This window comes from Terrapene carolina, unplaced genomic scaffold, assembly GCF_002925995.2.
Source record: "Terrapene carolina triunguis isolate 2854851 unplaced genomic scaffold, T_m_triunguis-2.0 Scaffold629, whole genome shotgun sequence".
Lineage (NCBI taxonomy): Eukaryota > Metazoa > Chordata > Testudines > Emydidae > Terrapene > Terrapene triunguis.
The window spans coordinates 19,137,407-19,161,339 of record NW_020664980.1 but is presented as its reverse complement, the minus strand read 5'-3'; the positions used below and the strand labels follow the sequence as shown (position 1 = coordinate 19,161,339).

At 55.6% G+C, this 23,933-nt stretch overlaps 1 protein-coding gene across 1 annotated transcript in view; it reads left to right on the top strand.

The window, feature by feature from the left end:
* The window catches only part of UIMC1 (ubiquitin interaction motif containing 1), a 56,880-nt gene extending 34,985 nt beyond the window's left edge, over window positions 1-21,895 (top strand). Inside the window, exons 9-15 of the mRNA XM_024205159.3 lie at window positions 3,469-3,548; window positions 11,958-12,126; window positions 16,952-17,030; window positions 18,728-18,848; window positions 19,434-19,497; window positions 20,333-20,375; window positions 21,291-21,895. Coding sequence (XP_024060927.2) covers window positions 3,469-3,548; window positions 11,958-12,126; window positions 16,952-17,030; window positions 18,728-18,848; window positions 19,434-19,497; window positions 20,333-20,375; window positions 21,291-21,474 — 740 coding nt within the window. The 3' untranslated portion in view covers window positions 21,475-21,895. The remainder of the gene's footprint in view (window positions 1-3,468; window positions 3,549-11,957; window positions 12,127-16,951; window positions 17,031-18,727; window positions 18,849-19,433; window positions 19,498-20,332; window positions 20,376-21,290) is intronic.
* The last annotated feature ends 2,038 nt before the right edge of the window (window positions 21,896-23,933 follow it).

Sequence of the window (23,933 nt, the reverse complement as noted above, 5' to 3'; positions counted from 1 at the left end):
CCTGAAGAGGCTGGTCTTGGGTCCTGTACTATTCAGTATTTTCATTAATTACTTGGATAGTGGAGTGGAGATTATGCTTGTAAAATTTGCAGCTGACACCGAGTTGGGAGGGGTTGCGAGCACTTTGGAGAACAGGATTAGAATTCAAAACAACTTTGACAATTTGGAGAATTGGTCTGAAATCAACAAGATGAAAATTCAATGAAGACAAGTGCAGAGTACTTCACTTAGAATGGAAAAATCAAATGCACAGCTACAAAATGCAGAATCACTGGGTAGGTGGCAGTACTGCTAAAAAGGATCTGGGGTACAGTGGGTCACAAACTGAATGAGAATCAGCAATGTGATTGTGACAAAGTAGGAGGTTATTTTCTTAATGTTTTGCATGAATACTGTGTGTGCCTCAGTTTCCCCTGTGTATTAAACAAATACCTAGGTGGTGGGACAAGGGTGTGTGATTTTTGCTGAGACCCGAGTGGGTAGGTGGGGCTGCCTCTAGCTGCCTGCATGCAGATAATGACCAAAACACTCCGAACCTGGCAACTGATGGCCGGGGGCCCTCTCCCTAGGAGCCCGCCAGCTGCAACAAGTTGGAACCAGGAAAGAGGTGACGACGAGGTGACCCTTTTGCCCAGAAATGAGACAAAGGACAGAGGAGGGGCAATGGGTGTGTCTGAGGCCGGGCCCCTGAAAGCGAGGCAGTCTCCTGGTTTGGGACTCGAGGTGGGATGGGGAGAGCCAGCACCCTAGGGTCTGGATTCCTCCCCCCAGATGGACTTTGCTGAAAGTTCCTGATTTCTGGGCTAACAAGCTCTGTTCTATGCTGTGTTCCTGTTGACTAATAAATCTTCTGTGTTACTCACTGGCTGAGAGTTACTGCTGACTATGGAGTTGGGGTGCAGGGCCCCTTTGGAGCAGTGTGAGGCTCCCCCAGGTGTCCCAGCCAGGGGAGCTCACGGGGTGAACAGGGCCCTGACCGCTCCGAGGTCAGACCCAGGAAGCGCTGAAGCTGAGCAGGCTTCTTGCCCTGAGGGAGGAGAGACTGTGCTAGAGTAGGGTTGCCACCTTTCTAATCACACCAAACCGAACACCCCGGCCCTGCCCCCACTCACTCCATTCCCCCCTCCCTCTGTCGCTGGCTCTCCCCCACCCTCACTCACTTGCTCATTTTCACCAGTCTGGGGCAGGGGCTTGGGTTGCGGGAGGGGGTGAGGGCTCCGGCTGGGGGTGCAGGTTCCAGGGTGGGGCCGGAAATGAGGGGTTCAGGGTACGGGAGGGGGCTCCGGGCTGGGACGGGGGATAGGGTGCAGGGGATTTGGGTGGGGCTGGGGATGAGGGGTTTGGGATGCAGAAGAGGGCTCCAGGCTGGGGGGTGGAGCCGAGGGGTACAGAGTGTGGGAGGTGGCTCCAGGCTGAGGCAGGGGGTTGGGGTGCAGGAGGGTGCGGGGTGTGGGCTCCAGGAGGGAGTTTGGGTGCGGGAGGGAGCTCAGGGCTGGGGCAGCGGTGCGGGAGAGGGTGTGGGCTCTAGAGTGGGACCGGGGATGAGGGGTTTGGGGTTCAAGAGGGGGCTCAGGCCTGAGGCAAGGGGTTGGGGTGCAGGAGAGGGTGAGGGCTCTGGCTGGGGATGCAGGCTCTGGGGTGGTACCGGGGCTGAGGGATTTGGGGTGCAGGAGGGGGCTCGGGCAGGGGGTTGGCGTGCGGGAGGGGGTGTGGGCTCCAGGCGGCGCTTACCTCAGGGGGCTCCTTGGAAGCGGTGACATATCTCTCCGGCTCCTAGGCGGAGGCATGGCCAGGCAGCTTTGCGTAGTGCGCGCTCACTGCCTCCGCCTGCAGGCGCCACCCCCGCAGCTCCCATTGGCTGCAGTTCCCGGCCAATGGGAGCTGCAGAGCCGGCACTTGGGGCGGGGACGGCACATGGAGCCTCCCTGACTGTCCCTCCACCTAGGAGCTGAGGGACATGTTGCCGCTTCCGGGGAGCCGCACAGAGCCATGTTGGGAGCCTGCCAGACTTTTAACAGCCCAGTCAGCGGTGCTAACCAGAGCCGCCGGGGTCCCTTTTTGACTGGGCGTTCCGGTAGAAAACGGGACACCTGGCAACCCTATGCTAGAGTCTTGCCTGATGTCACTCAGAGCGGTGCCAGAGCACCAAGCCTGTGACTCCGTGACAGTGATGCAGTTGTGAAAAATACTAATATCATTCTGGGGTGTCCCATGTCAGACACGGGAGGCCCGCTCTGCTCAGCACTGGGGAGGCCCCAGCTGGGGTGCTGGGTGGATCAACTGGAGAGAGTCCAGTGGAGAGCACCAAAAGTGATAAGTTTTAAAACCCTGGCCTATGAAGAAAGGTTAAAAAAATGGGCAAGTTTAGTCCTGGAAAAGAAGAGGGGACCTGATAAGTCTTCAAATAGATTAAGGGCTGTTATAAAGGGCACTGGTGAGTTGTCCTCCATGTCACTGAAGGCAGGACAAGAAGCAATGGGCTTCATCTGCAGCCCGGGAGATTGAGGTTGGATATTAGGAAAATCTGTCTAACTCTCAGGGTAGTTAAACTTTGGAACAGGCTCCCAAGGGAGGCTGTGGAATCTCTGTCCTTGGTGGTTTTTAAGAACCAGTTGGGCAAACCCCTGTCAGGGCTGGTCTAGGGTTACTTGGTCCTGCCTCAGTGCAGAGGGCAGGTTAGGTGACCTCTGGAGGTCCCTCCCAGCCCTGCGTCTCTAAGGCTATGTCTACACTACTGCGGTCAGTAGACCTACACTATGCAACTCCAGCTACGTGAATAACGTCGTACCTTAGGTCGAGTTACCGCGGGGGGTCGACGGGAGAAACTCTCCTGTCGATTTACCTAGAGTACAGAGGTCGACTGGAGAGTGATTTGCTGTCGATTTGGCGGGTCTTCACTAGACCCGCTAAATTGACCGCTGCTGGATCGAGGTAAAAGGAATTTTCATCTCACATTTCATTAGCAAACTTGATTGGAACTGAATCGTTTGCTTTCTCCAGGCCCGTCTCTCCTCGTTGGTCCTGCACTGATGTCCTGATTCTGGCTTTTCACTCTGAAATCTGTAGGAGGAACAGGGAGGCCGAGAGGTTCCTTGCAGCTGGCTGGATGTGGCTTTTGTTGATATTGAAAACATGGGATGGCAGATGAGGCTCAGGAGAGGAGGGTGCCCATGTGACAAAGGGAATTCTGGGACTCTCTCTGCTGGGTTGGAGAGCTCCATTCTCACACTGCACATGCTCTGTGGGTCCCATTTAGTCTCACTCCTGTGAAGCTGCGGCAGCTTTGTCCTTGCACTCTGTGCTGTGACTTGTAACCTCTCATCCAGCTGTGGGGTTACACATCTGTCAACATCTGAGAGAACTGGTTAGAAACCATGAAAACCTTGTCAAGCGACGGGCTAAGCTCCCGGCGATCGCGAAGGCTCTAGGAGCTGCAGCCCACGCTGACATGGCAGACTTCTGTTTCAGAGACCCAGCCCAATCCATCGGAAGCTATTGAGCCAGAGAGAGAAGTGCTCCGTTCAGCCAGCAAAGATGCACCTCTGCAGGTAAGTGAGTCCCTGAAGGGGAAAAGCCAGAGAAGCGTCCCAGCTCCAGACCATGTTTACGCTAGCGGGCGTTCCAGCCGTGCAGCTCCGGGTCTGGGGCCAGACTGCAGTGACAGAGGGTGTTCTGTTGCGGTAGGAACTCCACCTCCAGGAGCAACACTAGCTAAGTCCATGGAGCTTCCTTCCATCAGCCTAGCTGTGTCTAGACCAGAGCTTAGACTGGCAAAGCTACAGCACTCGGGGGGCACTTTTCACCCCCTTGAGCGCCGGCCTATGTTGACTTTAGTTTAAGTGTAGACCAGGCTCCAGGCCTCTATCAAACTGGAAATCCTCACGCTCCACCAGCAAACTCTAGTGGGTTCCCCAAGATCAGAGGAGGGTGTATACCTCTGACACTAGGGCCCTAACACCCCTCCCTGATTCCCCAATCCCAGCCACTGGCCCCATGCCTGCCGGGAGCTCCCTTCGGAGCACCTGGATCAGCTCAAGTGGTTGCTGCTAATCCCCATGGTTGGGCTGCAGGAGGGGAGCCAGTTGCTTGCCCTGAGGCGAGAGGGACGGGGCCAAGGGGGGGGTATCAGTGCTGCTGGGTATCTGAGACTCCCTGCTATGACTGAACTTGCACTTTGGTAATCTCAGGGGTGAGGCTGGGACTCTGAAGAATCTATTGAACCTGGGGGCATGCTGCAAACCTTGCTTGTCCCCCGGTGTTCTCGGAGGGGATTGAGTGGGGAGGTTTGATTTTGCTGGGTTGGATTGAGCCAGAGAGCCTGGGTCCCGTGTGGAGCCCAGAGAGGAGCGGAGCAGAGCGCCTGGGGACAGCACAGAGCCTTGGCTTTTATAAAATGAAATACATTAATCCAGGGCCAGGCCATTCTCGAGGCCTCATCGTGGAACTAAGCAGGGCTTTGAAGCTGTGCTCCGGCTCCGCTCCAGCTCCAGGCAAAAACTTGCAGCTCCACTGCTCCGGAGCTGCTCCAGGCTCCGCTCCAAAACCCTGGAACTAAGTGCTGTCTCCCCATGCCTGTGGTGCCACACCTGGGCTGGTGTCTCAGCAATGACAGCTGGCTTCTGGACCTGCTTCTGAAAATGCTCCTTTGGGTATTAATTTACAGAGGAAAACCAAAGGGCTCCCAAGTGCTGCTCCGGCAGGGGACATGAGTGAGAAACAAGTTCAGGGAGTCTACAGCGCGTCTTTGTCATGGGCTCTTAGCAGCCCAGAGTCTGTTCTCTTGGGCCTCTCGTCCGGCCGCACCTCAGAGCACGGCACATCTGTGAGATAGTGCAGCCACCGCTGTGCACGGGACACCAGTGCTCATGCAGCCTTTGGCAGAGTCGGACACTGGGCTCGTCCCTTACAACGTTTAGATAGTGCCCGTGGAGTCTCCTGCTTCCGTGTCGACAGCTAGTGGCTCCGATGTCAGTGACAGAGCACCTCGCACTAGAGCACTTACCTTCCTGGGCATGGGCATTGCTCTGCAGCGCTAACGCTGGCAGTAGGCCCAAGGCCAGGGTCGGCTTTGAGCTTTCAGCCTTCTAGGCCAGAGGCAGAAATGCCTGTTGCTTGGCTCGGGGGTTAGCAACAGCCAGAGCCTTCTCCCAGCTAGTGTCCAGGCCTGAGCCTGCCCTGGAACTTGAGACCTCCGGGTGGGTGCTCAGGCACTGCTGCTTGCAGGCTGCGCTCTCCTACCCGAGAGCAGACCAGGCCTGGCTCGGCTGCGTGCAGTTACCGGTTCCAAAAGCCATTCTCGTAAGGCGCTGCACAAGCCGTTTCGGGAGCCGGCTGACAGTTTTTGTTATACGCTGTTGTATTTACATTTAAAATGAGTTATTTACAGCGAGAGTGTAAGTGGTGTGTTTGGACACCTGGTAGTTGCAAAAGACGTGATCTTTACGATTGCTTTTCAAGTGGAAATGAGAAGGAGCAGCGCCTGCTGTTGTCTCCTCACATCTGCATGTGTCGTCTGATTAGGGTAACACCGATCTGATCTGAGCTTTCATATTCAGCATGTCTGATTTGGTATTGGCATGTCCTCATGACTCGCTAAAGTCTAACGAGGCAGGGAGCCGGAGAGGGAAAACGGCGTGGAAGTGCCGGTGCAGTAACTGGGAAGTCGTTGAACTACCCCCAGTAGAACTGAGAAACGTTTGCTTGGAAAGGCGCTTTGTGTGGGGTTTGCCTGCGAGGCGTTCTGTGCTGAGAGCCTGTCGGCCAGCAATCCCAGGGCAGTTCCTGAGGTGCCTTGTGAGATACAGCCCAGGCCTGCAGACTCTCACGCACACTGATGTGGGTGGGGCTCGTGACTCAAGCGCAGGAAGGGAGTCCAGGAGTGGGCTCACTCCTGGCAGTGCAGATTCTTACTCAGCGACAGAACATGCGGCGGGGGTTGAGCAGCCAGCCTGACCCTAATTATGGTTTTCCTGGAATTGCACTGTTAGAAGGAAGTAACATCAGTTCCGCAGCTGACTGTGTGTGTCACTGGCTAGCCCTGCTCCAGCCACCTCTGCATTCTGCTCCTGCAAGTTCCTTCTAGCTAGTTAACAATTACACAGAGCAGCCCTGGTTGTGGAAAGCAGGGTCTGTCCTTTGCTTAAAGGTTCAGGAACCTCCGTGGGAGGCCGCCTCGGTAGAGCTTTCTTAGGCAGCAGCGGTCAGACTGCCCCTCTCCCAAGCTCTGCTAGGTTAAGGCTCAGTCTGCGTTGCAGAGAGTTGCTAGCACTGAGATGCAGAGGCTGGGGGCAGGTGACGCCAGACACGCAGGCAGCCTGACCGTTTTAGATCACAGAGTACTAGAGAAAAGCCAGGATTGGTAACTTTTAGTAACAGATTTTCAACCCTATCGCCTTTATCTTTCCCCTTTGCCTCTGTCCCTACCCCCATTACCCGGAGTGGAGACTGGAGGAACCCGGTGTAAACGTGCCTCTGTGGGTCATGACTGAGAATGTCAATGTGAGGACGCCCTGCTGAGAAATAGGGCAAACACAACCCAAAACTGGTGGTGGTTCTTTTATAAGATATACCAAAGCAGCCACGAAAGTAACCCCCTGACACAAAATTGATGCAGGAAGTGGTGCACTCCTATGCATTACTGAATGCATCATAGGAATTTCCCATTCTTGGTTCTGTATTACTACAGTTTCTAACTCAGTATTAGAAGTAGCAGTGTATAACCAAAATGGTTTATTAAAATCATGTTTAACAATATTGTTGAATCCCTTTACAAACTCAAGGTAAAACTTGGTTAGACCAATAGTGGATTGGATCTGCTCTTGCAACATAATTCCTGTATGTTTCATGTGATCTTGCCAAGAGCTAAAGAAAATAGCTAATTTATTTATACAAGCTCTGGCAAATGTTTGGAACCCAATTAACAACAGGTCAATGTAGATATTAATGTTCTTTATAGTGTAGGAATCTTGGCATTTAGACATGAAAGCAATATGGTAGTGTGCCTCAGTTTCCCTTCTTATACAGCACATTAGGTCTGCAATGTCTTTTCTTCTGTGTACAGTTTCAAGGTTAGTTCTAGGCAGTAACTGTGAAATATCAGTATCCCAAGGTCTTTTAACATAAACTGGGCTTCTATGTATCACTCTTAACATGTTTAAGGGGTTTTCCCAAAGATTAGGCACATTGTACATTTGTACAGTTCTTGGTATTAGCAACACATTAGTGACCAGAGTTAACATTAGCATTAATATTAACGTTAGATTCATTGTGGGTGTACAATTACAATCCTTTTTGTCATGCCATGCCTTTGGCTCAATACCACTGGGGTTTTGGTATTTTAGGGTTAACCTGTGCCTTTCATTAGCATGAGAAACTTTTCCCCTTTCTTCCTTTTCCAGAGGGTCAAAATCTGAGCTCTTTTGCTTAACAGAATCCATTGGTTGGCTCGGTGTGTCCTCTTTGCTACCAACTATGGACAAGTCTTTCTCCCCCCAGTCAGTCAGGTAATTTGCATCAACACAGAAACTAGCTTGTTTACTAGTTTTCAGATCCTTAACTGTTACCATTTCCGAGGCTGGACTCTGTCTTAAAGAGATACCGTCCATTTTCACGAACATGTTAGACTCAAGGTTCTTTTGTCCTTCCATAACCAACCTCTGCTTTCACATGGCATCAGGTGTCAAGTCCACTAAGAGACTCCAAGACACATCCAAAGTGTCTAGAGATGAGAGTTTACCTGCCATTTTCACTCCATCTGAAACCTTCTCAAAGCTATACACACTGGGTCTTTCTAAAGCAAAATCAGTGGATCTATACATCTCAGAAAGACACTGGCAGTTAGGAACTGGAACAAGTCTCCAAAACAAACTGTTGCTTTCTCTATACAGTGATTCACCCTGAGTTAACTCAATCAAATCACTTCCACATCCATCCGTTGCAGCAAACTGCTTGCAAAAACTACCCTGAAGATTTTTCTCTTCAGGAATCTTTCTAAGCAACAACCCATTTTTCACAGAAATTCTGCCCTTACCCTTTTCACCTAGGGCTTGCTGTAAAGGAACATTTCCCTGAGCAACAACAGACTCTTTCTGGGTTTCACTTAAATCCAGAATCACCACTGGGCCATTAGGAGGATTTTTACAAAAACCCCTTTCAGGTAAACTGCTAGACTTCATAGTCACAAGATTAGAAGCATTCTCCTTCCTTGTTACAAGTTTCCACACTGTCAGTAGATAACACAGTCAAATTATCTTCATGCTTTCCTCATGCCCTGGTTATATCACTACCCTGATTGGACAAGGTTGTCGTATCTTTACACAGCAACACACTAGCAATAGGCAAAATAGAAGCACCAGAATCGCTTGGTCTCTGGGAGCTATTCATGACAATAACTGGATGATCCCTATCAGACTCACATTTAAGAACATTCCCTTCCAGGGCTTTAGTTAAATACAGATCCAACTCTGGGTCAGCTGATACATTTTCAACCATCATAGGCTGACAGGCTTCTTCTGTCTCCTCCACAGACAAAAGACTGGAGGTACACTCTCCTTCCTGAGGCACACTGCTATTTGCAACAGACAAACAATTCAAAACAGTTTTTCCTTCAACAGATAAACTGTTGCTTTCCACAAACAGTGGCTTATCACACTAAACTACTTTAAGCACATCACTTTTACCTGTGTCAGGCTTACTTTCCCAAGCTTTCTTAGCCAACAATCCATCACCCACAAAAAATCTACCCTTTTCTTCCTCAATTAGGGCTTTAACCTGACCATCAACTTTAATCTGCTCTAGAGAAACGTTTCCCTGAGCCTTATCTAATGCCAGATTCACTTCTGAGATACTAGACAGACATTTAGAAACTTCATTCACAGACAAACCGCTCTTTTCCACCTTCCCCAGGTTAGAGACACCCTCTTCCTGGTCATAGCAAAATGGGTTTAACACAGACAACTGCTCAGAGTCATACAACAAACCCACATTGTTAGAAACTGGACTTCCAGGATGATACAGTTTCTGCTGTTCTTCCATTGCCTTTTTGACTTGGAGCCTAAGTCTGGCAACCCTCTTCTCAGCAGCCAGCCGTTCAATGTGCCTTGCCTGGGCTTCTTTCGCTCTCTCTGCAGCTTCTCTCTCTCTTTGAGCGGCTTTTTTCTTTATTTCAGCAATTTTCTGTTCATGTTCAAGACACAGGCTCTCTCTCAGGGCTTGCAGTTTCATTGCTTCTGCTGATGCCATCTGACTCATGGTCACTGATCTTTAACCTTTCAAACTCTCAATATCAAATGTCAGTAGTGTGGGGTTCTGATCCAAAGCTTAATTGACCTGGTTCTGTGGATCCTGCCGACTGTGCCACTGTATCATGCTTTAGTGGGTCATAACTGAGAGTGCCAAATTCAGGATGAACTGCTGAGAAACAGGGCAAACACAACCCAAAACTGGTGGTGGTTCTTTTATAAGAGATACCAAAGCAGCCGCAAAAGTAAACTCTTGTTTCACCACACTGGCTAACAAGAAAATGTAAAGGCAGTTTCCGCAGTCATTCCAGTTCTTATATCATCACCAAAAACATTGGATTCAGAGATGAGTGGTTCTTTACAACCAGTCTCATCAAATAATAGGTTCTTCTGATCCCAAAGTTCAGCTGTCCCTCCCCCACTGCCGTGTGCTGTTCCTGCCCTCTGCCTCGGAGCTGCTCCCTGAGACTCCTGCTTGCTGCGGGGTGGGGAAGAGGGAGGCTAATGTCAGGGTGTCCCCCTCCCCCTACTCCTGCCCCCCGCTTACCCCATCTCCATAGAGGGGCGGGGGGACGGGACACGACAGGGCTCAGGACAGAGGGAGCTTTCTGGCAGCAGCTGCCTTCTCAGCTTGCTCATCTACTTAAAAAGGCAATGTACTTAGAGTGGGGTCAGCGTACTTAAAGGGGCAATGTGCATCTCTCTCACACACACGGTGTGTGTCTCTCTCTGCCATGCTGTCTCCCCTCCCTCCATTCATGCTGCCTTGTAGAGTGTGAGGCTACATTAACAACAATGTGTTAACCCTTGAGGGCTCAGCCGAGTGCTAGTTTCTCATTTAGTGGTAAGGCACTCCCTGGAAATATCCCACCCTCTGACTTCACCACCTCAACTAAGCTTCACAATCAGCATTGCTGTGTACAGTATTAAATTGTTTGTTTAAAACTTATTACTCTGTGTGTGTGTGTATATATGTGTATATATATATATAAAATATAGTCTTTTGTCTAGTGAAAAAAATGTCCCTGGAACCTAACCCCCCCATTTACATTAATCTTATGGGAAAATTGGATTTGCTTAACATCGTTTCGCTTAAAGTCGCATTTTTCAGGAACGTAACTACAACGTTAAGCGAGGACTTACTGTACATACAGTAATGGCAAAGTTCTTGGTTCAGGCTTGTAGCAGTGATGGAATAAACTGCTGGCTTAAGTCAAGTCTCTGGAACATCCCCAGCTGGGATGGGTCATTCAGTCCTTTGTTCAGAGCTTCAGTTTGTAGCAAGGTCCCTCCAGAGGTCAGAAGCAGGATTGAAGACAAAATGGAGATGATGATGATGATGCCTTTTATAGTCTCTTGCCATGTGGCCTGTGCTTCCTTTGTTCCGACCACAAGCTACCCAGCACATGGCTTGGAAGCCTTAGAGTTCTGCGTAGGCATGTCCCTGCATGTCTTGCTGAGTCACAAGGTGTATCTGCCTTCTCTCAATGGGTCAGTTGTATTAGCTGATGGTCCTTAACGGGCCATCAGTGCTGATGCCAAACTGTCTGGGGGTGTCATCCAGAAGCATAGCACAAGTTTGAAATACAGATACAGACATATCTATACCTCATAATACAAAGGTGATACAAACATATAAACAAGATGATCATATCTAGCAAATTATGACATTTTTGTAAAAAGAACAGGAGTACTTGTGGCACCTTAGAGACTAACAAATTTATTAGAGCATAAGCTTTCGTGGGCTACAGCCCACTTCTTCGGATGCGAAAGCTTATGCTCTAATAAATTTGTTAGTCTCTAAGGTGCCACAAGTACTCCTGTTCTTTTTGCAGATACAGACTAACACGGCTGCTACTCTGAAACCTGACATTTTTGTAGATATCTTCCATGGCAGATCTGGCTGTGACCAGTGTCCCAGTGGGGGCCAGCTGTGGTCACTCCATTAGGGTGAACTGCAAAGAATGGGGCAGACAGTCCCCAGAAAGCTGGTGACTATTCCAGTACTTATAACTTCACATACAAAAATGATCCATGCGCACAGAGAGCATAATCATAACTAGCAAACATAACCTTGTCTTAGACACCTCACTCAACAACCTTCGTACAAGATTTGCTGCAAATATATACCGGTGGTTGCAACAATGATCCATATGGTCATATTCTAATCAGATAACATCACACCTGGCCCTTGCTCTGAGCTCACCCACTGGGAGGGTGGGAGCCTCTCTTCATCAGGGTCCCAGACGTGCAGCTTGTGCTGTGCTGGGCCATGGCTAGGGACTGATGAGCCCATGTCACGTGTTGAACTCTTGCTTTGCCACATGAGTTTTTCATGCGTCTTGCTGGGTTTGCTTCCTGGCATTCTTGGGGTCTCAGTTAGGGATGCTTTACATTTTACCCAGCGATGCGTAGCGGCAGCACAGATGATCCTTGCCTTCAATGGAATGCCCGGCTGTCCAGGGACGCCTCGTGGTGATTCGGCAGGACACGTTGCCTTTGGAACAAGCATTTGATATTAGTGCGGTGGTGTTCGCTCACGCAGTGAACTAGTCAGTGCAGTTACTAGATCTGACTTGTACAGTGGGAATGAATGTGTCTGAGCAATGCAGCAGCTGCGGGAGGGTAAGTAGCTGCAAGACAGCCAGGCGCTCTAGGGTAGGCATGAAGAATGAAACAGCAAGAGCTGTTCGGCTGATTTCTTGTCCCCTTCCTCAGGCGGGTGGAGATGAAGAAGCTGGGAACACAGTCTCTGAATGCAGCCCATCAGCTGATGACAGTGTGTCGTGCCCACTGTGTGATCGAGGGTTTCCAGCCACCGAGATTGAGTTGCACGCCATGTGCTGTAACGGCATCGTGGGACAGGATGCAAACAAAGACGTTCCAGGTCTGCTAAGCACTTGGTCTCGTGCCTGGGTCCTGTGAGTGTGCGTGTGATTTCCCTCTCCTGCCCCAGCAGCCCTGTGTGCTGGGAGTCTCAGCACCCCTCCGACTCAGGCCCGCTGAGAGGCGTGTGAGAGGCCTCCTCCCCTCTGCCTGGTTCCGCCTGCCCCGGAGGGCGCGCTGAGCCCGGTGGCTTTCCAGCACTCATTGCACTGTCAAGTCTTAGAATTTCCTTGTAGTCAGTGTGTTACTTAGCAGTCCATGTGACCATCACTCCAGGTTCCAGCCCTGGCCATCTCTTGCAGGCCCACAATGCAGGACCCCTCTAGGACCATACCACGCACCTCAGCTAGGACAATCCCAGGCCCACGGAGCAGAAAGAAGGAGGGAGCCCTTCAGCACGCAGTCTCAGCCAGGGTTGTGTGTGTGTGGCACAGCATGGAGCACACAGCCTGCACTGAGAGTGTCCAACACGTGGTGAGCTGCGGCGCCAAGTGCTGTGCAGAACGGATTGACTTGGTGAGAGGGACTATTCATAGATCCCAAGGCCAGGCCAGACCATTGTGATCATCTAGTCTGACCTCCTGCGTGGCACAGCCCAGAGACCTGCCCCACAATAATCTCGAGGGCAGAGCTGTTAGACAAACAGCCAATCTGGAGTTAACAATTGCCAGGGATGGGGAATCCGCCACCACCCTGGTAAGTTGTTCCAGTGGTTAGTTTCCCTCACTGTCAATTTTTTTGTCTTATTTCCAGTCTGAATTCATCTGGCTTCAGCTTCCAGCCACTGGATCGGGTCAGACCTTTCTCTGTGGGACGGAAAGGGCCCATTATTAAGTATTTGTTCCCCGTGTAGGTATTGATAGACTGGAATCAACTCACCCCGCAACTCTCTCTTTGAGTTAAATAGATGGAGCTCCTGGAGTCTGTCACGACAAGGCAGGTTTCTAATCCTTCAGTCACTTTCGTGGCTCTTCTCTGACCCCTCCCCAATTTACCAACATCCGTCTTGAACAGTAGGTGCCAGAACTGGGCACAGGGCTGCACCAGTGCTGAATACAGAGGGGAAACCACCTCTCTGCTCCTACTCGAGATCCCAGGATCGCCACCATGTCACACTGGGAGCTCATGTCCATCTGATTAGCCATCACGACTCCCAATTCTTTGTCAGAGTTGCTGCTTCCCAGCAGACTAGAGCCCAAGCTCTGGAACCCTGTCGGGGGAGGTCCCAGAGCCTGGGCTCCAGCCTCAGCCCCAACGTCTATCCATCAATGTTTAGCCCTACGAACTCGAGTCAGCTGACCTGGGCCAGCTGTGGCCATGCCGCAGGGCTTTTATTCCAGTGTAGACGTACCCTTAGTGTACGCCCAGGGTTCACACTCAGGCTCTTGCCTAACCCGCCTTCCATCTCCACACAAGTCGCACTAACCCAGGGCTCAGACCCAGGGTGGAGGGTCCAAGCCTGAGTCCAGCTGGGACCTACATTCAAGCCCTGTTGCTTTGCAGTGGAGACACAGCCCCACTGGACTTGTGCCCTGGGAGTTGGCAAAAAGTATCCCACAGGCCAACTTCCTTTGTCCTGTGGCCAGTCAGGTTTGGTGGCCGGTCTCGTTCTCCCACACTGCACCTCAAGCTGAGGGCTAGAGTGGCCACATTTTGGGAGGGCGCAAAGAAGACTGGTGTTTGGACTTGGGCTCGCATAATGCAGTGTAGACGCTGGGACCCAAGGTTCAACAGTTCCTGACCTGGGGTTATAAATGAGTGTAGATGCTCAAGCCCTAGGCTAACAAACTCAGGGTCTGCTAACTCAGGGTTTACAAACCCTGGGCTTACAGTGCAGTGTAGACAGCCCCTTAGGGCTTGTCTCCATGGGGCAATTGACTGAAACGGTTCCCTGTGTGGACTCTGTTCCTGACTAAAGGAGACTGTATTCCAGAGTCCTGCTTCTGCTTTCCTGGGTGCTTGTTTCTGAGTGAATTCAGTAGGGCTTGAAGAGTTTGTTCTAAGCCCTAGACACTGCGCCAGGATGGGGAGTGGTGGACTCCTCGCTGTTGGTGTAATGAACGTTCCTGACCCCCGTGCTCAGCCCTAGTGAATGTGTGTGCCCCCCACCCCCAGGCACAAGCTCTAAAGGGCTGGTGAGACTGGAATGAGAACTGAAGGACTCTGAAGGAGTTCCCACGTTCTGCCTCGGGTCACTGCCCTCTGCTGTGCTCGGCGGCTGCTACCACAAACATACCCAGCTCAGTATTCGGGAAGAAAGCCTAGAATTTTACCAAATACCACGGCTGTGGACTAACCTCCATTCCATTCTGGCCCAGCCTTCCTGTTCCACAGTGAGTGACAGGAGAGCAGGAGACGCCATATGCCCCTCCCACGCCTCACGTGCAACTGACACCCCACCATCGGTTTTCAGAGCCCCAGCAGCAGTGCTGATACTGTACAAAGCTCCCAACACCAAGAGAAGTGGCACTGATGCAGCAAAAAGAGTAACACAACTGGGGCAGGGAAAAGCTTCATCACTTCTGAGATGGGCCAACATGCTTGAGAATCTTTCCATTAATAGGATCTGCACAAAAATAGCCTGCTGGTAATGGGACTAGACAGCTTGGGGTGGAGAGATGCAGCCTGAACAGACACAAGCCTTGTGCAAAAGGCAGGAAGCGTCGTCATGCACCGATGGCACTTTACACCTGCCGAGTGTCAGGCATGCAGTTACTGAGCCTCTCTACGCTCTGGTGAGAGAGACCCACAGGTGGACAGACAAGGGACCTGCCCCAAGCCACGCAGCAAGCCCTGCTCCCATTCCTGTGCACTGCCTGTACGACCTGCCTTGGCTGGCCAGTGGTGATGGGGACAAGGGCAAACGTGGAATCAGGGGAGCGCTGGAGCCTCGCCCAGGCAGGACGCACCCATGCCCAGCTGTCCTGACACGGAGCTGATGGAGACAGGTCCATTCTCAGACATGCTGTGCATTGCAGAACATTTCACACGAGAGTGGCACGGCCCAGGAGAGGTTACAAGTCTCCTAGTGTGCTGGGACAGGGCTCTGTCTTTGGGGTGAGCCCAGGCCCCCAGGTGTGCTCTCTTTCTGGCGGGTCTCTTCGGAAAAGCCTCTCTAGGGATGGGCGGGAGTGGAAGTTTGGAACCATAGCTAGCTGGCTCGTGTGCATGTTGTGGAGTCGATCAGCAATGCTGGCCATGTTTCTCCATTCCTCCTGCTGCTCTCGGCAGCACAGCTGGGTCTTCCCGCGTGATCCCAAAGATTTCTAACAGGCCTGCCGTGCCAGATGTGCTCACTGCTTTTGGAAAAAATAGAACTGATTAACACCTGAGCGAGTGCACACGGCGTCCTGAGACGGCGTTAAAGGAATATTAACAGCTGCACCCCCATGGAGAGAGCTGCTCTCGCCATGCTGAGTTAGGAGGGCTCTGGGATCGGTACCAGGACACGGATAGGCCACTGGTTCACCCCTAGTCCAGGCGAGGGGCGAACAAGGAGTCCCTGCCATGGGCTGCTCGTGGGCTGTTGCCCAGTGGTTCATTTCTCCACCACGGGCATCTCTGACTCGCTCCCGGGAGCTCCCAGGAGGCTGCCCAGCTGCATGTTGGGCGGTGCCGAAGGCAGCCGCCAGCTCTAGTCACTGACTGGCCTGCTGGGCCAGCACCAAGGAGAAAAGAAAATCCGGGCTTGCTTCAGACCTGGGCTGTGCTCCAGATTCAGGCGCTGAGCTCTGTGATAACAGACGTTAGCAAACAGCAAGAGGTGGCCGGCGCCTGTATCCCGGAGTCAGGCCTTTCTTCTCAGGAGCCGAGCTAATCCCGGAAGCTCGGATGCCAGGCTGGAAAGCAGCTCTCGTGCACTTCGTCCCCGTAGCCAGATTGCCCGGGAGTACTTACAGCAATATCTGTTTATGAGGTGGAATCTCAAACATCCCTACCAGAGCCGGCCGAGCTATCGGAAACACTCCCTCCGGATTTGAGCGGGTGGCATGTCAGCAGGAATCTGCTGAGAGCAATTCAACCGAAAGAGACAAACACGTTGAAATTCTCCCTGCAGATGCCTGGAGAGCAGGTCTGCGGCACTGCTTGTTGGCTTCACTCAGCAGAACACTAGTCTGGAAGAGGCTGCAGCAGCCACTGGCAGTCTGGTGGGGGAAGCCCTTTCCTTCACCCAGCGCCTATAGAGCGCTTTCCCCCGAGATCTCACAGCACCTGACTGGGGGTCGGTACCCCCCACATGTCACACATGGGGCACAGAGCGAGGCAGTGACTTGAGATTTACTGTGCGTGTCAGGGAGTCTGACCCAGCCATCCCAGCCCTCACCCAGGGGAGGGGACTGGAACTTTCTTGGAAGCGAGTCACAGTCCTGGCGGGAGGGGCTCACCGGACCCACCCTCTGACCAGTCAGCTCTTCTCTCTGCCCAGTCCTTGACCTGGGTACACGGGGGAGCAGTGCTGCAGCTGGCTTTATCAGGTTGTAGGCCGCTGTTCCATTCACGGGAACTTTAGTTAATCCACAAACTTGACCCGAAGCCCCTTCCCAGGGGGCTAGCGGAAGCCTCCTGCCGGGGCCGCTGGTTGGCTTCAGGAAGGATGGCAAACTCCCAGGACCCCGGCAGGACCAGTCTGAGTTGTCCAGTTGCCGATTTTGCAGCCCATCAGCATCCCAGTGCTCCTTTTGCCTTTCCCATCACACATCCCGCTGCTGCCAGGCGGCACCTGAGCTTGCCCCACGTCCCCTCCCAGGTGCTTTCCAAGCCCCAGAACGCTGTCAGGAAGGGAGAAACCACCCAGCAACTGGGTAACTTTCTGTTTGTGTCTTAAGTGCTCACTCAGCGACGGAGAGAAACAAGGAGTAGAGCTGGCAGAGGCAGAGACGTCCCGACACCCGCAGCCCTTGACAAGTAAGTAGGTATGCTGGCTTCGGAGAGCTTGTTTCTGTGCAGCCCGTTCCCCCGCCCAGCTCTATTCCTGCATGTTCCTTGTAGCAACGTCCCCGTAATCCGTGTTCTTCTCTTGGGGCCCAGCACTGTGATGTCTGGTATCTGGGGGTCCTCAGACGAGCACAGAAGAAATCTGTTTCTTTTCCTACTCTTAACTGCATTCAGTTGATCTCAGCCAGCTCGCCATGCGGTTCGGAAGCGAGTGGGTGTGGGGGTCAGGTGGGCCAAGGCAGGCACTTTGCTGAGTGCAGGAGCCTGTGGGAAGGAGAGGGGAGGTGGGAAGGCTGACAGGATGGCACCTGGAGTGATGACCTTAATTCACTTCGACTTCCAGAGTCGCAGTGGTTTTGCTGAATCTCTCCCTGTGCAGCCCCACCTCCTCCCTCCCACACAGAGCCTCCGAAGAGAGGCTCTGACAGTACAATCCTGCCGGGGAAGCTATTCTGCCGTTACAAACAGTGGATGGCAACATCACTAATGGAATTAAGCTAATTACAGAGAGGACAGCTTCTGTTTAGACACATTCTCTGGTAATCAGCACTGCCTGGAAAGAGCATCGGAGAAGAACCCGCTGCGTGGAGCATGCTGGGGGCTCTCCATGCACGTACTGGAGAGCGTGGGGCCTCCGGTAACCGAGACACCTCTCCTGAACAGCGACTGCTGTATCCACTGCTCTGCCCAGCTCACCCCTGCCAGCCCAGCGCTGGCCTGCAAGGCTGCTGTACCCAGATGGGCACGGCCACTGACTGGCACAGGGCTCCAGGGTAGTGCGGGCTAAGTAGGGACAGGGCAGAGACAGACTTGGGCTGCCAGTCAGACAAGGTGGCTCTCTGCTTTAACACACTGGGTTTGCTTCTCCAGCAACATGTCACTCCCTTGTGCATCCCCTGAACTCTTCATTTCTGCAGTTTGACAGGGTGGTTTATGTCTGAGCCATCAGCCGAGCTGATTTCATTACCGTCTGTCACGGAGTGTGGGGGGACACAAGGCCCTGCACCCCCGGCTTCCTGCGATTCACCATGACTCTCAGCCAGCCAGTAAAGCAGAAGGTTTATTTAGACGACAGGAACACAGTCCAAGACAGGTCTTGCAGGCACAGACAACAGGATCCCCCCCAGTTAGGTCCATCTTGGGGTCCCAGGGCGCCCCAGCCCCCTTGGGAGGTCAGAGCCCTCCCTGCCTTCCAGCCACCTCACCAGCCAGCTCCTGAAACTCTGCCTTCAGCGACCCCTCCCACAGCCTTTGTTCAGTTTCCCCGGGCAAAGGTGTCACCTGGCCTCTAACCCCTTCCTGGGTTCTCATGTTACATGCTCAGGCATTTTCCCTCGGTCAGTCTCCCATCCCCCAACGCAGACCATCCTAGCCACACTCCCCTGTCAGCATTCAAAGACCACAGTAAGAACAGTCCCGGTTCGTCACACCGTCCCACTGCTGCAGCCGCGGGGGACAGAGAAGCAGACAGGGAAACGGCTGATCACTCCGTCGTTTTGACTGGCATTGGGCTGGCTTGATGGGCGATCCCACTGAGCCAGTGCTGCTCCACAGACGGGCCGCATCAGGGGAATGGCCTGGAGAAGTAAAACGCCATGTTGGGCGTCAGCGAGAGCCCCACTGCAGAGTGAATCCTCATGCACGGCTCTGCTTCCCTTGCACGGCAGGTGTGAGAAGTGCTACCTTTGTAAGGCCCTGGTGCCGCTGGCGGAGTATCCGAGGCACGTAGACGGCTGCCTGCAGACTGCAAGGGACGCTCAGGGAAACCGGAGGCTGCGCAGTGCCAAGGTGAGGGTGGAGTCCGGCCTCATTCCAAGGCCCTGGTGGGTTTGTTCTGCATCAGCGTTGCTGCTTGGCCTCCAGCGTGAGTGAGCGTGTGAGCGGCTGGGTGGACACGGCTCTGCCCACGGGGGAGCCGTGGCTACGGTCGCCTATTGCCTTGTTACAACAACACCAACACACTCCAAGTGGGAGGAGGGCTGGGCTTGTCCTGCTGCACCCCAGTCCTGCCAGTTCCTGGGCTGACCACAGGTGGAATTGCTGGGAGGGAGGGAGGTGGGCACAGGGCAAGGGGACAGGACTGTGAAAGGGAGCCCATTCCCGTGGGAGTCAGGGCCCCTAGCCAAGTAATCACTGCTCACAGAACGCCCTTCAGTGGGCGGGGGGGGGGGGGGCGGCGGCGGCGGGCGGGGGGGGAGGGCATGCGGAGGTGCAGTGGCGGGCGGTGGCGTACAGGGGCTGAGGGTAGGGGTGTTGCAGCAAGGTCAGGCCACCTGCCACGGTCCCTGGGAGAGGCTGGGCAGGGCAGGCTGGGGCCGGAGGGGTGCCCTCCCTGTCAGCCCCGTGATGGCTCTGCGTTCTCTGTTGTCACAGGACTTTGGGAGGAGCGATGGCAGACTCCTCAGCATGCTGGAGATGTCCGAGTGCAAGTCTGCAGGTGGGGACACCACATTTCCGAAGCACATGCAGTGTGGGGCCTGGGCTGTGCCCGCCACTGGGGAGTAACCCGGCGCTGCCCCAGTATCAGCTGGCTCCGAGCCCCCGGGGGAGCTGGCTGTTGGCAAGCCGTGGGGGAAAGGCCAGGGACTGTATCTCCTCCCCATACGCTCCGGGAGCCCCACTGATCTCAGGGCCAGTGCTCCTGCCGGGGCTCCAGCCCAGCACCTTGGTTAGCACAGACAGAGCCCGGTGCCACGACCAGCGCAGGTGGGGCAGAGGGACACCGACGCAAGGTGCTTACAGGAGCTCTGAGCCCCTCGGTAACAAGGGTCTCGGCCCCTCAGCCTGACCCGTGGGCAGTGGCTGATTTCACCTGCAGCGCAGGCTCCGTTGGGGCTGGCTGCGCCCGGCAGTACGCCTGTGCCCCATGTCCCCCGAGAAGAGCTGGCAGCTGGAGGTGGGGGCGGGCTGCCTAGCCAGCCTGGGGTCTGTGGGGTGCAGTGGCCAGGCTCACCCCTAAGCAGATGGCGCGCTGGGGTGGAGAAGCCTCCCCAGCCCTGCTGCTGGCTTGTCCCCGTGTTTGGGCTCTGGGGCCAGGGCCCTAGGCGTGCTGGTGCGCGCTGTGCTCAGAGAGTCGGCATCGCTGCTCCGTGTGAGGGACGGCCCGGCCAGGGGTTGGGAGTGTGAAATGCCCCCGACCCCGCTTCCTGGCGCGCCCCGGGGAGCAGGCGGCTCCTGCTAGCGGAGTGCAGGCGGCTGGTGGCAGCAGTGCCGCTGGCTCCCAGAGCCTGAGCTGCTGCGTCGTACGAGGCCCTGCTGTGTTCTCGTTGCAGATGCTGATGCGGGGGCCGTGCTGGCAGCAGGAGGAGACCTGAGGTCGGCTGGTGCTTTGTGAGCTGCAGGTTTTCTTCCCCCTGCCTGGCCCGCCCCAGCAGCGCGGTGTGGCCCCAGCTGCGACCGTGCAGAGCCCGTGGAATGAGCACTGCCGAAAGAGCTCCCCTCCCGCGGCTCCGCTCGGCCTGGCCCTGCTTCCACCGGCCCCGTGTGAGCCCCGGGACAGCCTCAGTGCCAGCTCCCCACTTCATTCCCCAGCCCTGGGCCCTTCCTTCCTGGACGCCAGGCTGCTGCTTCTCTCCCTTGAGCGCTCCTTGCCCAGGCTCGTCACCTCCTGCTATCCGCAGCTGAGCCGGGGCTCCTGGGGAGTCACGCTCCGGCCCCCCGCGGCGGAGCCGGGGCTCCTGGGGAGTCACGCTCCGGCCCCCCGCGGCTGGCCACGCTCAGTGCTGCCCGAGGACAAGCTGGCTGGAGGTTGTGGCCAGATGACCTGTTCGGAGGCTCTGCTGCGTGCAGCTGCTCCCTGGCTCCTTTGAGGGCAGGGTGGCGCAGTGGGGCTGGGGAAGGGGTGTAGCAGGCAGAAGGCTGGGCAGGCAAATCCTGCGAGGCAGAGGGGCTGCTCTCCACTCGGGGAAGGGCAGGTGGTGGCTGGTTCGGGGGGTGCGGGGAGCTTGGTTTGGGGTTGTCCTGGGCTGCTAGACTAGAGGACTGCCCGGCCCACTGCTAGGGCTCATCCCGGGCCCTTCAGCGAGCTCCCAGGCCAGCTGTGCAGGGCGCGTCGGGCAGCTCCTTCCCAGCTGCTGACAGGTGCAACGCCAGCGAGTGTTCGGGCCGGGGCAGAGCAGCTTGCGGCGTGAATGGGAGCCTTGGCGGCTGGGCTTAGACGCTGCTCAAAGGTGGTGGCTTCTTGCCTGGATTGGCATTTATCTCTTGCATTCCCTCCCCCATTTCCATTAGGCACGCCCCGTCGGGGGCTGAGGAGGAAGCCGGCGGCAGCCTGGCCCGGGAGAGCCCCCTTCCACACATGGTTTTCAGTGACTTGCCCAGTCCATCCTTGGTGTCCGCTCCCGAAGCCGCGGGCTACCCGGGGGGCTTCCAGCAGCAGAACAAGGGCAGCCGGAGGAGGAGGAGGAAATTCTGAGGCGTGAGCGATGGAAAAGGGACCTCGGGAGACCCACAGTGAAGGGGCAGCAGGGCCATAGCGGGAGCCCCTGCCCACGGCCAGGCAGTGTGACGTGCTTGTGTGCCAGGGCTGGGAGCCATGGGCGAGAGACTCACTGCAGGGCGCTCGCCAGCCAGACACTGACATATATTTATGGATGTTTTTATGAAATGGCAGCGACCCAGTGGAGCATTCTGCGTCTTTCTTTGGGGCCGGGGGGCGGAGGAGGAGTAGCAGCAGGGGATGCCCCAGCGACTAGAAATCTTGGTGCCCAGAGCTGTCCTGGGCCTGCCCCAAAGGCCCTTGTGTCCTGCAGGGCTGCTGCGTACCCTGGCCGAGTGCGGGGCTTGGCTGTGCACGGGTAGGGCTCCCCACGGGCACCGGTGCCAGGCCAGCGGAGGGTCCCAGCAATTGCTTTTGGGTTCTCCTGAAAGCAGGAGGGTTTTCAAAGGCAGGGGTGGGAGGTGCTGGGGCATTGGGCATTAGCTGTGCACCCAGTTGCTTGTTACGTGAGGCTCTGGTGCCCTTTGCTCCACTCCTGCTCCAGAGCCGAGCGCACTTCCTGGGCACTGCTGGGAGCTGGGAGAGCCCCTGCATGCCCAGGAAATGCTAGCGCTTCAGAAATGCGGGTGTGTGATGTGGAGTGGCCCAGCCCTCCGAGTCCCATGGCACCTGCCCAGGCTGGGCCAGGCCTCCTGTGCGGTGGCAGTAAGCCAGGCACCTGCTGCCCTGGGAGCAGAGAGCTGGGTGCTGGCCAGGACACAGGCATGGCCCCAGGAGCGGCTGCTGGCTGGGAATCAGATGTCTGCTGGTTTACAGGCCCAGACTGGCACGGCAGCCGGCGGGCACACCACTGCTCCCTTCCCCACATTCACCAGAGCCTGCCGGGCTCAGAGGTGCCTAGCCATGCTCAGGAAGTGACACAGAGGAAGGCGTGGCCCATGCTGGGCAGGGGACAGGAGCAGCCCGGGAGGGAGGGGGAGCGATTCGGGGCCCGCTGCAGGGGAGAATCCTACTGAAGTGAGCAGGGTTTGTCCTGCCCGAAAGCTGGAGCTGGGGTTTGCCCTGACTGGCCGGCCCGAGGGATGCTGCTCACGTGCCAGGCCCTGTGCTGTGCCCTAGGCCAGCTGCCCTCCCTGCAGAGCCATCGCAGGCAGCCCAGCCCTGCACCTGGCCGGCCGCGTTGAGCATGTGGCTTTGGGCCCGGTGCTGGAAAGCAGCTAGTCGCCTGGTGCCTTCCAAAGACGCCACCTTCTGCCTCTGCTGTTGGTTTTCCCCGCAACCCCCACGCCCCGGCCATGCCCACGTCTCCACCCCCAGCCTCTCCCTGGACTGTGGGGAAGCCACTGCTGTGTCTTGCCTGCCCTGTGAGCCGCACAAGGCCCCTGGCCTGGGGGAGGGGTTCTCTGCCTCGCCCCTGTACTCCGCTGGCACCATCGGGTATCTGTCCTCCCACCCCTGTGTGCGCCACGGGGCAGCGGGACCTGAGCTGCTGAGGGTCACTGGCTGACCCAGGGAGTCTGTGCTGGGCGGGGACTCGAACCCAGGTCTCTGGCTCATGCCCCACCCACAGGCCAGGCTGCCCCAGTGAGAGCGGGGGCTGAGCCCTGCTCCAGGTGCTGCCTGACGCCATCAGCCTGGGCAGGGAGCTCCAGGCTCCATTGCAACGTGCGGGAAGGGGGCTGGCTGCACCCACCCCTGCCCGTCAGCCCCTCACGCCCGGGGAGCAAAAGCCAGACCAGTGACAGCCACTGGGAAACACGGCCGGGAGCCTGAGCAATCCCCTGCCCAAGTGACTGCAGCAAGCCGGGGGGGCTGGGGAAAGTCTGTCGTCCCTGTCCCCCCCCGGGCAGGCGCTCGGCTCAGTGGCAGCTGGGCTGGGGCCTGGAGCAGAACGTGGTCCCCATGAGACTGTCGTCAGCTCTTGCCCCCGGACGGCTGCTGCCCCTCGCCCGGGCTTTCGTGTTCCTTGCAAGAGCCCCCGTGGCTGGCACAGCTGCCCCAGGCAGTGCACGCTGTGATGCAACAGGGAGCGGGGCGGATTTGACCTGGGAATGTTGCATTGGGGATGGGGGACTTCCCTTGAAGGGAGATACTGAGCTGTAACCTGAGCCAGGAGCGGGGTGGGAGAAGTGACACCTGCCCGGGAGACGGGACAAAGGAGAGGGGGAGCTTGGGGGAGGGGGAGAGAGCTGCTGGAGGAGTTTTTAGTGTCAGTTTGGGCTGGGTGGTGCAACGCAGGGAACTCCAAGCTGTGGTCTAAGCTCCCTAAACCCCCCAGAAGGACTTGATTGAGGGGTCCTGGCTGTACCTACAAGCTCTGCTGTAGACTGCATTCCTATTGTCCAATAAACCGTCTGTTTTACTGGCTGGCTGAGAGTCCCGGTGAATCCCAGGAACGGGGGCAGGGCCCTGACTTCCCCCCACTCCGTGACACA